This window comes from Amphimedon queenslandica, unplaced genomic scaffold (genome assembly GCF_000090795.2).
Source record: "Amphimedon queenslandica unplaced genomic scaffold, v1.1 AMPQUscaffold_13422, whole genome shotgun sequence".
Classification (NCBI taxonomy): domain Eukaryota; kingdom Metazoa; phylum Porifera; class Demospongiae; order Haplosclerida; family Niphatidae; genus Amphimedon; species Amphimedon queenslandica.
Genome location: NW_003546342.1, coordinates 227,727 through 239,523, shown reverse-complemented (window position 1 = coordinate 239,523; position 11,797 = coordinate 227,727). Strand labels below are relative to the sequence as shown.

General features: G+C 32.6%; 2 protein-coding genes across 2 annotated transcripts; both read right to left on the bottom strand.

Annotated features, from left to right (window-relative positions):
- Window positions 1-123: 123 nt before the first annotated feature.
- LOC109581728 (ankycorbin-like) lies at window positions 124-9,132 on the bottom strand. Its single transcript, XM_019996092.1, has 18 exons — window positions 9,079-9,132; window positions 8,850-8,953; window positions 8,640-8,780; window positions 8,528-8,570; window positions 7,631-7,678; window positions 7,490-7,582; window positions 7,334-7,438; window positions 7,177-7,287; window positions 6,496-6,597; window positions 6,347-6,445; window positions 3,292-3,399; window positions 3,084-3,185; window positions 2,652-2,717; window positions 2,483-2,569; window positions 1,516-1,560; window positions 432-515; window positions 213-254; window positions 124-159 (listed from the first exon to the last, which is right to left on the bottom strand). The coding sequence occupies exons 1-18, from the start codon at window positions 9,130-9,132 to the stop codon at window positions 124-126; spliced, it is 1,470 nt and encodes a 489-aa protein (XP_019851651.1).
- Window positions 9,133-10,430: 1,298 nt separating this feature from the next.
- Window positions 10,431-10,838, bottom strand: LOC105312658 (acyl-CoA-binding domain-containing protein 6-like). The gene has a single exon (XM_011405471.1). It carries the CDS (start codon window positions 10,836-10,838, stop codon window positions 10,431-10,433), a length of 408 nt encoding a protein of 135 aa, XP_011403773.1.
- Between the last annotated feature and the right edge of the window lie 959 nt (window positions 10,839-11,797).

Sequence of the window (11,797 nt, the reverse complement as noted above, 5' to 3'; positions counted from 1 at the left end):
ATGTAGAAATTGTAATCATTAGTACATACTTAAAATTCTTTAATAAAAAAAATAATAAAAAGCAATACAAAAAAATTTAAAAAGCTAAAATTATTATTTTTAATTTCTTAGACCATTGACAAGTTATAAAATATCACATTTTCTTCCTTCTCTCTGTCCCTGTTAATTCAAAGTACATGAATAATGTGCATAATTATGAATCATTATCTTACTGCAGTACTACTCTTGTCAAGCCTATATGTACTTTCTTTAGTCTGCAATAAATAATTAGTTATCATATACAGGCTATGCTTTAGATAAAGTGGCAGTGTTGTAAAAAGTCAACTTAAACTGTAGTTAGTATGCCTTCAATGCAGGCTTGCTATTACTAGCTTATATGATACAATCTGTAGTGTGTATATGCATTTTATACAAATTATATTTTTACTTACTAGCTCAGCTGGCAATTCATCATCATAGAGACTTGTTGAGATTGCTGACAATTGTTTCCTTTCTGGCCTTGATGAGAGCATTAACTGTAAACGAAGAAAAAAACAGTAAATTGTTGACAACCAACATTTGCTATATTATGCCACTTATAGACACTGAAAAATACATATAGCACTTAAACATTTTCTTTCTAAATGACTTCAGTTTGCTAAAATGACATCACTTATAATGGCTTATTTTAAATGGCAGTGTTGTAAAAAGTTACACATGTACATGTAGATATGGCCTTCAGTATAGGCTCACTATATCACCAGTTTATATCTGATACATGGCCACATTTTCTATTGCATGTACATGTTGTAGTTTATACAAATCATTTACTTACTGGCTGAAAAAATTATTTAGGCCTAAACTACAGCACTGGACACTGACGTGCGAGTTGACAAACGTAGCTTATGCAAACGAAGATAAACTATACACTCATGATACTCACATGATAAAGTAGTCATGATAGCCTGTACTGTATAGTGAGTGTGTATGGTGCATGTATAACTAGTGCACTATCTAGTGAGTATGTTGTTAGTGTATAGTGTATCATTTACTAATATCAACAAACTGATGTACATTATACACGTTACAGACATAAAACGATGCACGCACTTTACACTAGTTTGTTTGTCAACATACACCTGTCCAGTGCTGTATATAAGGATTTGGAATGCAATGAATTTTTGTTGTGGAAAATCAGAGGAAGATGATAGAATGAAAAGTAACACAGTACCCTCACCACATGCATCTACTAACACTAATGAAACAAATGATACTGTTGATATTAATGTATAGTAAATACCAAACTTTATGTATATACATTATTGTTATGAGTTGTAATTGTTTACAGACTCCTTTCTTAATTAATAATTTAATAAAAACAATACCCAAAATAACAAAAATATAAAAGTAGCTAATATTTTCATTTTTTCTATTGCCATTAGAATTATAAAATATTACATCTTTTTACTTCTCTCTGTCCCTGTTCAAAGTACATGTATTACATGTGTGTGCAAAATTATGAATCATTAATCTTACTGCAGTAGTCTTTTGAGGCCTGTATGGTGCACTCTCATGAGTCTGCTAAAAAAATTAGTACAAAATAATTATAATGCACAGGATTACAATGCATGGTTGTGTATATGCAGGTTTGGTTTCAGCAGTATACTGTATAGCAGGAAATTTTAGAGGGAGCTAAATTTAGTGAATTGCTAAATTTTGGTGATTGGCGAATTTTAATTTGGCAAATTAGTGGCCACATGCCATTGAGCATGCGTAGAATATGGCTCAAAATGGCATATTTTATCTTGGCAAAAGGCTATCAAAATGTTAAAATTTGCCAAATTTAATTCACTCCAAAATTTTCCCCTACCCTATACGGTAGCCTGTAAGGCCATAATTTGTATAGATCCCTTTAGGTGAGAAGTAGTAGCTTGTGAATATCGTTAATTTTGTAATGAATATCATTATATTTCAGTTACGGTATATGTCCACGTACAATAATTGGCTGACATGTTTTACGTCAAGCAGCAAGTGCTTTCTGTGTCCTGGAGATCCTGGTCACTACATTTTGAAGCTAAAAACTATTCTAGAGTCAAAAAGGATGCCAAGAAAGCCAACCTAGGAAGTACAGTGCAATACTCTTGTTGTATGAGCCTGCTTTGCTCTATGAGCTGTGAGGGGGGAGTCAAAAACTGATCATTCTGGCTCTCCCAGATTTCTTAAATCTTCAAAATATCTTGCTATAGTAAAGAACAGTTGATATGAAGCCTCTCATCATACTGAGTTGAGCACAACAAACTTTTTTGGCAAAACAGCTCTACTTTGCACATCAGCCATTGGAACTCTACATAACTTTGATGTAAAACATGGTGGATGAAAACCCGTTTTGATATTATTTCTTTGTATATAGAATAGATATATGGTATCACAAACTAATTCTTGCCTAAAGGGGTCTAAATGTGTGTGCGTGTGTCCATGTATTTTTTATTATTATATTACTTACATGTACTAGCTCAGCTGACGTCTCACAATGATAGAGCATTGGGCTTGTTGACATCTCTTGCCTGTCTAGCCATGAAGAGGACATTGTCTATCAAATGACATAAAGAGTAAATATTTGACTGAACATACAATTCAGAGTACATGTAAGTGATTATAATCTATAATCTTACTTTGGTCTGACGGGATTCCACATTCTCCAATTCTAAAGGTTCCAAGGATATGTTCTCTTCTTCACTCTATTAACATAATAAAATTAATGAAGTTCCATAAATACGTCTATCTTGTTAGTTACATCAGCACAAAATATAATATAGTTATGGCTTAGTTAAATGGTAGTGTTGAAAAGTCATACAAAATTTAAAAAGAATCACCAGCATACTGTACAGCAGGACATGTGATCTCTAATTTTCTAGGCAAATATGAAATTAAAACTCTAATTATTTTGCTTGCAAATTACAATTAACTGATATAATGAAAGTAGATAATTATGAGAAATGATATTTGTAAAATGCATTGGTATCAGGCTCTTTAAAATGGCTATTTTTAAATTCACTGGCAAGCCATATCTACATGCACAGTAAACGTACAATATTATTACTTACACTATAATCACACCTATCTTGTCCAGCTGAATAAAGCTTTGGCATCTTAGTAATCAATACCTCAGCAATTTTAAATCTAGATAGCACAGGATTGATACGATACTACATAAAAATAATAAGTAATGCATTCTCATAGCATTCAACATAATAATGTTGTGAAGAGGTCAATCAACTTCAAATTTTGATTGTTAACCTTTAAAATGCTTACTTTCTTACAAGCAGCAGTCACATCAGCTTTTCCTTTAGTAATCAATAATTTGATAACTTCAGTTGATCCACCTTTTTCAATTGCTAGTAACAGAGGAGTGTTACCATACTAGATAAATAAATAATAATAAATAGAATGTGAGCTACAGTTAACAAGCCATCTAGAACAACAAAACTAATGAGTAAAGTTTTTAAAAAATCTCTTTTGCCAAATTACTGTTCAACTAAACTTTATTTTATAAGAATCTCAATTTAGATTACAATAAGTTTAACCTTAAAAGCGAGACTCTATATATAATGGACAATTGAGATGCTGTATATGCTGGGATATGCTAAAAGACTACTTATACTATATAGCTCCAAATTTTGTCAGTCAAAAACTTTGTCAAAATCTTGACTTCCTGTTAAATAAATCCACATATTATGCCCACAAGAAACAAAAAAGTTATTCAGTTAATATTTTCTTCAAACAAAAACTTACACATGTGAGAGTTGGTATAATAGTGTAAATCAGTACATGTATAGTACAAAGTATTATGTAGGCAATATGCATGTACATGGCAATCTTACATTATTCACAACATCAGTTTTAGCTCCATTAGTTAATAGAATATTAACAATTTCAGTACTCCACTTAACAACATGAAACAATGGAGTTCTGTTCAACTACAATCACAAAATAAATTCTAGAAATGATGATTTATTAACTTTACCTTATCTACAGCATTCACATCAGCCTTTCCTTTAGTTATTAATAATTTGATAATGTCAGCACCTTTACGATACTCAACAGCATAGTGTAATGGAGTGCTATACTATACATTAAATATAATGTACATGTAAAACAAGTGTATAAGTATATAAAAATATCCCTATAACTGTTATCACCACCTTGCATGTATAACTGGATCTCATTATTAAGACTTACAGAGGTTTTCTCTACTTTATAATGCTTCTAAAGAAGGTTTTTGTTTGCTGTGGCCACACCCATTTTACATAAAGGTTGTGGGCAAGAAATTGCTAACTGCTAAGGTGTCTTAATTTAGTATTTGTTATTTCTCCAATACAACGTGCATAGAATAAATACAAGTGTGACATAATTATAGATCGTATGTTGGTAAAAACAATTACAGGAATGATCTAGGAGCTTCACCCCTACATGTACATATAGGTTGGAAAAATTTATTCAGTCATGCACTCACAGCTCATGCATCTAACATAATTATGTCATAGAGTGAGTGATTTATGTAGAGGTAAAAGTTTACAAATAAATCAAAATCAAGATAATTTAAAGCATACATGTATGTGTAAATTCTGAATTATTTCTAAATATGTAAAATCTACAAAATCCAACCATAAACAAAGCATCTATGCCCAAATTATTATTATTGTAGTATCAAATTTAGCTTGTTGATTTAATGACTTTATAACTTAATGACATTATTATTGAGATTTGAGGATTATGATGTCTCAAATACTATACATGCACGTGAACATTAGTGAATAATCAATGTAAGCAGTTCATGTATATACATGTTACATGTACATGTATGTAGTATGTACATGTTATAACAGTAAGGGATATATGACATAATCACATTTATAATCAACAAGCCTGAGCTAATGGCAGATACAATATTTTCCTTGGGCTATATTGTATATTGCACATTTGGACACCCACTACATAAAGACCTGTCTAGTATAATATACATAATTTATTCAACAAATCTTACCCTAGACACGACATCAGCTCTAGCTCCATTAGTTAATAGAATATCAACAGCTTCAATACTACCACTCATAACAGCATCAAACAATGGAGTTCTTTTGCTCTATGATAATACAACATAAAGCATAAAGTGACTGATAATTTGAAAACATTACGTTATCTTTAACATTCACATCATGTTCTCCTCTCTTAATCCAAAACTCAAGCATTTCAACTTTACCAGATTCACCAGCATAGTGTAGTAGAGTTTCACCATCCTATGAAAATAATAATGAAATAGTAATAATTTAAATAAAAGGTGAGTCTGCATATTTTTATTACCATACATTCCAGTGCTATATGTACATGTACTATATTTTACCGTATAAACGCCTAGTCCAAATAAACACCTGTTATTAATATATTCTAGCTATAGATAAGCATATTTGTACCAGAAATAATGCTCCACGGTTTAGATAGCTCCAAAGTGCCTAAAAGTTAGAGCCTGAACTAACTTGCCTGGACTTGGCAGTTTGATTCCACTCAAAGTATCTTTTTTATTTTTTTTTTCAATAAAATTTTTTGGCTGCTAAGAAATAAATGCCCGGACGTTTAATCAGTAAAATACAGTACATATCAGTAACTAATGTATCAGATTGTTACAGTACAACCATGTAGGTTTCACTTACTTGAGACACAACATCAGTTCTAGCTCCATTAGTTAATAGAATATCAACAGCTTCAATACTACCACTCTTAACAGCATTAAACAATGGAGTTCTGTTCCACTATAATAAAACGTAAAGTGACTACCAATTTTAAATATTAATTACTTTATCTTTAACATTCACATCATAATCTCCTCTCTTAATCCAAAACTCAAGCATTTCAACTTTACCAGATTCACCTGCACAATGTAGTAGAGTTTTACCATCCTATAAATAATAACAATAATAATAAATAAACAACAAACAAAATTGCCAGCCTGCTATTGGATTAAGTAATTACATACATTGTAGGCAGTCTGCTTTGCTAAATGTGCACAGTTATTTACAGTATTAGGCAGTATTAACTGATCACTGCACATGTGCAAACATAAATATTAAATAGTAATATTTGTACTCAGTCACAAATTTAGTTACCCATGAAACATTATGACTACACATGTAGGCAATATGTTAGCATGTGTGTTGGCGTTCGCAGTAAATTTTGCAAATCTGCTAAATTTAATTTTTATAAACAGACACTGCCAGCATTCAGCATAAATTGAATCTTAAATCTCTAAAAGTTACAGCCTTCAAAAATTTTATGTTGCATAATTATGGTCAAGTTTCAATATAAAACTTACATTATCCACAACATCAGTTCTAGCTCCATTAGTTAATAGAATATCAACAGCTTCAATACTACCACTCTGAACAGCATTAAACATTGGAGTACTGTTCCACTATAAATACAACATTAAACAATACAAATAGAATTAAATGATAACTTTACATTATCCACAGCATTCACATCAGCCTTTCCTTTAGTTATTAATAATTTGATAATATCAGCATTACCAGTTTTACTAGCATGGTGCAAGGGAGTACCTTTATACTGTATTGAAACAATTATTTATGATCATAAAACAGATACTTAAAAGTTGTCAGTTGAGTAACTTACTAAAGCAAGTGCTAATAATGTGTGTGTAAGTAATGTATGGGTACGATTATACATGTAGACCATACGGTTGGTGGGGCATTGATTTTTGTCTATTTCACAGTTCATTTATATTGAAAAAATTTTAACCCCTACCACTCACACATAAAAAACTAATTATTGGACTATAGCTCTAAATACTATTTTCAAGCCAGTGAAGAAGCCAGAATCTTAATCTATTATCCCATTTTTCAATATAAGCCATGTATCAGTGCTGTAGAAGTGAAGAAAGAAGTTTACTAGAGCCACAAATATTTGTACCTAAGAATATTAGCTTCTAAGGGAATTTTGGAGAAATGTTGGACATTTGAAAACTACCATACCAAAATTATGGTACATTAAAATCATTAATGTATAGTTTTAATGCTAATAATCTTTTAAAAAAGCTAACTTGTTCAATCTTTTATAAAAAAAATAGTAAAACCTCATATGGTGCCCTGGCTGTTATGTAACTACATGCATGTACTGGCAACTTACAGTATCAAAACCAATATTAGGATCAGCTCCTTTTTCAAGTAGCACATCAACAATTCCAATATTATTCTTCTCAATGGCTACAATAAGAGCAGGAGAGCCACCAAATGAATACTATTGTAACAATGAATTAAAAAATACAGTATATATAGCTACAAACCTCAGTAGCATTGGGATTAGCTCCTTTCTCCAGTAACAATTTCACTATATCAATATTATCATTTTTAATGGCTATAATAAGAGCAGGGTGTTCACCAGATGGATACTACAATAACAAATTAGAATATTACAGTATACATGTACTGTAGCTACAAACCTTAGTAGCATTAGGATCAGCTCCAGCTTCAAATAGAATAATAACCTCCTCAGGTTTAGTATCAGATTCTATGGACTTTATCAATTCCCTTCCCTACATATGTAATTACATGTAAAGCTAATATACAATTTATCATCGTACCAGACTGGAACTTTTCACTTCTTTCCCAATTGATGCAGCCTCGGGCCTCTGTTTAAAAAGAGATAATTATAGTTGTACATGTATATTAATTTAGCTTCACTTGTCTATAAAATTAAGATTACTCATTTACACAATAAAGACTCCCAATACATTGCAATCATGGAATCACCAATATTACGAGCCACCAAATATTCCCACTATATTTACGTCTCTTTGTATGACCTACATGTACATTTTGCCATGCAATGTAGTACAAACTCAGTATAGACAGTACTACTTAATTGTTAGCAGGATCTGATCACCAATAAACAACTTAACAGCTTATGACTGAATTAACAACAAAAGAACAAGCGTAACAGGGTAAAAAATATTCCTATAATTGATTTCACCACCTTGCAAGTACAATTAGGTCATTACTAAGACTTATAGAGGTTCTCTCTACCTTATAATGCTTCTAGAGAAGTCTTTAGACAGTATCTCTATGCTCTCTTGCTGTTAGAAAGCTCTTAGCTTTGTCCCATGTGTAAGCCGCCATTTTGTTTGCCGTGACCACACCCACTCACGTAAACGAGCGTGGGCGGGTGGTTGCTAAGGCTTGTTATTTCTCCAATACAACGTGTATAGAAGAAATGTAAGTGTGGACATACAAATATATATATATATATACATAGCGCGAGGGTGAATTCAATTATAGGAACGACCTGGGGGCTTCGCCCCCAGGTCGTTAATAATAATAAAGTAATTTAATAATATTTAAAAAAGCTTTTATAAAGCTTAAAAGTAAATGTACAAGTACATGTACCCAAATTAAAAATACAAATTATAATTATAAATATAATTATATTTATAATTATAATTATTTATAATTATAAATACAAAAAGTACAAAATGCTGTACTTTTTGATGCTCCATCTTTTCCTGTTCTGCTCCTCTTCTCATCCTATCACAAATAAACATTGAAAATAATAAAATATGTACAGCATTCAATTTCTCTCTCTCCCTCCCTTACCTTCTCTTATCACTATCTCCTCCAATATTATCATTATTATTATTATTATTGTCATAGTTTCCATTAATTCTTCCTCCTACTAGTATAACTCCAGCTGGACTCTTCTTGATGCTAATGGCTGATACTAACAAACTAGCTTCACTATAAGAGGAGGGGACAGTTATTACAATATTAGTTAAAGATGTGCATTAATTAGAATATTGTCGTCACCTGGAAATTGGGATTTCCTTTTCATTCAGTTTTTGGCTCCACATCAGTTTGAGGTTGTGATTATAGCAACTGAGCGTCCAATCAGAATAAAGTACTGCTATCACCTAAAATATATAAATAAATACATGAGAACATGTATATGTACATGTACAATACATGTACACGCATACACATGTGCATGTACAGTATATACATGTACATGTATTTCTTCCTCTCCCCCTCTCCTAACCTGCTTGCGTACTTGTACCACTGACTGGTACGGTTGTAAGAAACCGGTTGTCATAGCAACAACACATGACGTCTTTGACAATGATACCTACAAACAAACAAAATATCTTCATCCGCTCTCTCTCCCTCCCTCTCTCTCTCTCTCTCTCTTCCTCTCTCTCCCCCCCCCCCTTTCTCTCTCTCTTACATTCTTATTACTGTGTCTGATCCCATGGTGTCCAAGATAAGAAGGTGTATAATGGCGTGAGTATACATTGAGTATCTTATCAGTACTGACTAGTATATCTAGTGATGGAAGAATAAATAATTACAAGTACATGTCACATACATCTACATGTACAATGTAAGTAAAAGGGGCAGTGGCGTATCCAAGGTAGGGCATGGTAGGGCATTTGCCCTACCAACTGCTACTGAATCAAAATTAATATTGCCTTCTAATTTACTGTAGTTAAAATTTTAAGATATCTCCAATCTTGATTAAGGCCAGAGAACACAATAAGTAAAGAAAACACTCAAAAGAGAACTTTAGAGAAGAAAAGAGCAAGCTGAGCTAGTCCGATATAGTCGACTTCATCATCATTATTGTGGGTGTAGACGTACTTTAATTAAAAACACGCCCATTATGAATATTAATTAACCTCAAAATTTTTTCGGCGCGCTTCGCGCGCCATCTTTGCCCCACCATCTTCAAAAGTCTAGATACGCCACTGAAAAGGGGGGTACTAATAGATTCCCCATGTAAAGATAAGGTTTTCTAAGAAGTTCTAGCCATACATGCAGGTACATGTAGGGAGTTCATTTTGTCGCAAAAACCAATAGGAAAAAATCTGTAAATTTATTCCATGTAAATCTACGTATTACATATTAATATTAATATAAATCTTAGTATTACAGTATAGCAGTACCTGTTTGTCCATCACTTTCCAAATCAGTTACAATAGGCAAAGGACTGAATAAAGAATAATAATAAGCTAAGGCACCATTAAGAATTTTTTCCTTACAGTTTTTCATTTCTAAGAGGGAATTTCTGATTGGCATAGTTCTCTCTCGCGGCCCTTTCCTCAGTAGTAACGTTCAGTACTAGTTTAAACTCTAGGCTATCCTGTGATCTTAATAGGAACGCTAATACTGAACAAGATATGAAGAGAAACAGTATCTCTTGAAATGTGATCCATTTAAATACACCAGGACCATCCATATTGCAGCACGCACGTGACAATGCCACGCCCTTATAAAGTTGTTAATTAAAAAATAACAATAATACATCAAGAGTACTCTTCAATACATGTAATCACAAAAAGTGTATCTAAGAACTGTGATGTACATTGTACAGCTAACTAAGCATCTACTTTGCTACTTATACTTGTCTTTTTTAAAAGTTAATTTAATTGAAGAAAAAGTTCTTATACTACTATAACCACTGGATATTGAATGATACCCACTGGATGCACGACTGGATACTGTTGCAGATGAATATACACTAGCAGCATCTTCATCAAATATTATATTACCTTTATTAAAAAATTCTTTGAGCAAAGTGGATACTTCTTTAGTTTTGGCTACAGATAATGCAGTGTGTCCTTTATTAGACTTAATAGTTGGATTAGCTTTCCATTCTAATAATAACTTAACTACTTCATATTGTCCATTAGCACTAGCAATCATTAAAGCAGTAAGGCCAATATTCATTTGAACATTAGGATCAACTTGTTCCTTCAGCAACAGTTCAATTATTTGAGTGTGTCCATTTTGACAAGCCATCATAAAAGCATTCCAACCATCTTCGCTTTGAACATTAGGATCAACTTGTTCCTTCAGCAACAGTTCAACTATTTGAGTGTGACCATTTTCACAAGCGAAAATAAAAGCATTCCCTCCATCATTATTTTGAATATTAGGATCAACTTGTTCCTTCAGCAACAGTCGAACTATTTGAGTGTGACCATTGTGACAAGCCAACATAAAAGCATTCCAACCATCTTTCTCTTGAACATTAGGATCAACTTGTTCCTTCAGCAATAGTTCAACTATTTGAGTGTGACCATTTAGACAAGCCAGCATAAAAGCATTTGCTCCATCATTCCTTTGAACATTAAGATCAACTTGTTCCTTCAGTAACAGTTCAACTATTTGAGTGTGACCATTGTGACAAGCCAACATAAAAGCATTCCAACCATCTTTTTCTTGAACATTAGGATCAACTTGTTCCTTCAGCAACAGTTCAACTATTTGAGTGTGACCATTGTGACAAGCCGACATAAAAGCATTCACTCCATCATTCGTTTGAATATTAGGATCAACTTGCTCCTTCAGCAACAATTCAACTACTTGAGTGTGACCATTCTGACAAGCCATCATAAAAGCATTCCAACCTTCTATTGCTTGAACATTAGGATCAACTTGTTCCTTCAGCAACAATTCAACTATTTGAGTGTGACCATTTTGACAAGCCATCATAAAAGCATTCCAACCTTCTATTGCTTGAACATTAGGATCAACTTGTTCTTCCTTCAGTAACATTTCAACTATTTGTGTGTGACCATAGTGACAAGTGCCCATAAAAGCTTGTGCTTTTTTATTGTCCTGAATGCTAACATTAGCTCCAGCAGACAGTAAACTGTGTACAATGTCCTCATGTCCTCTTTCACAAGCTAACATTAGTGCTGTCTTGCCTTCTTCATTAGTATGATCAATATTAACAGTTTCTAGCTGTGACTGCC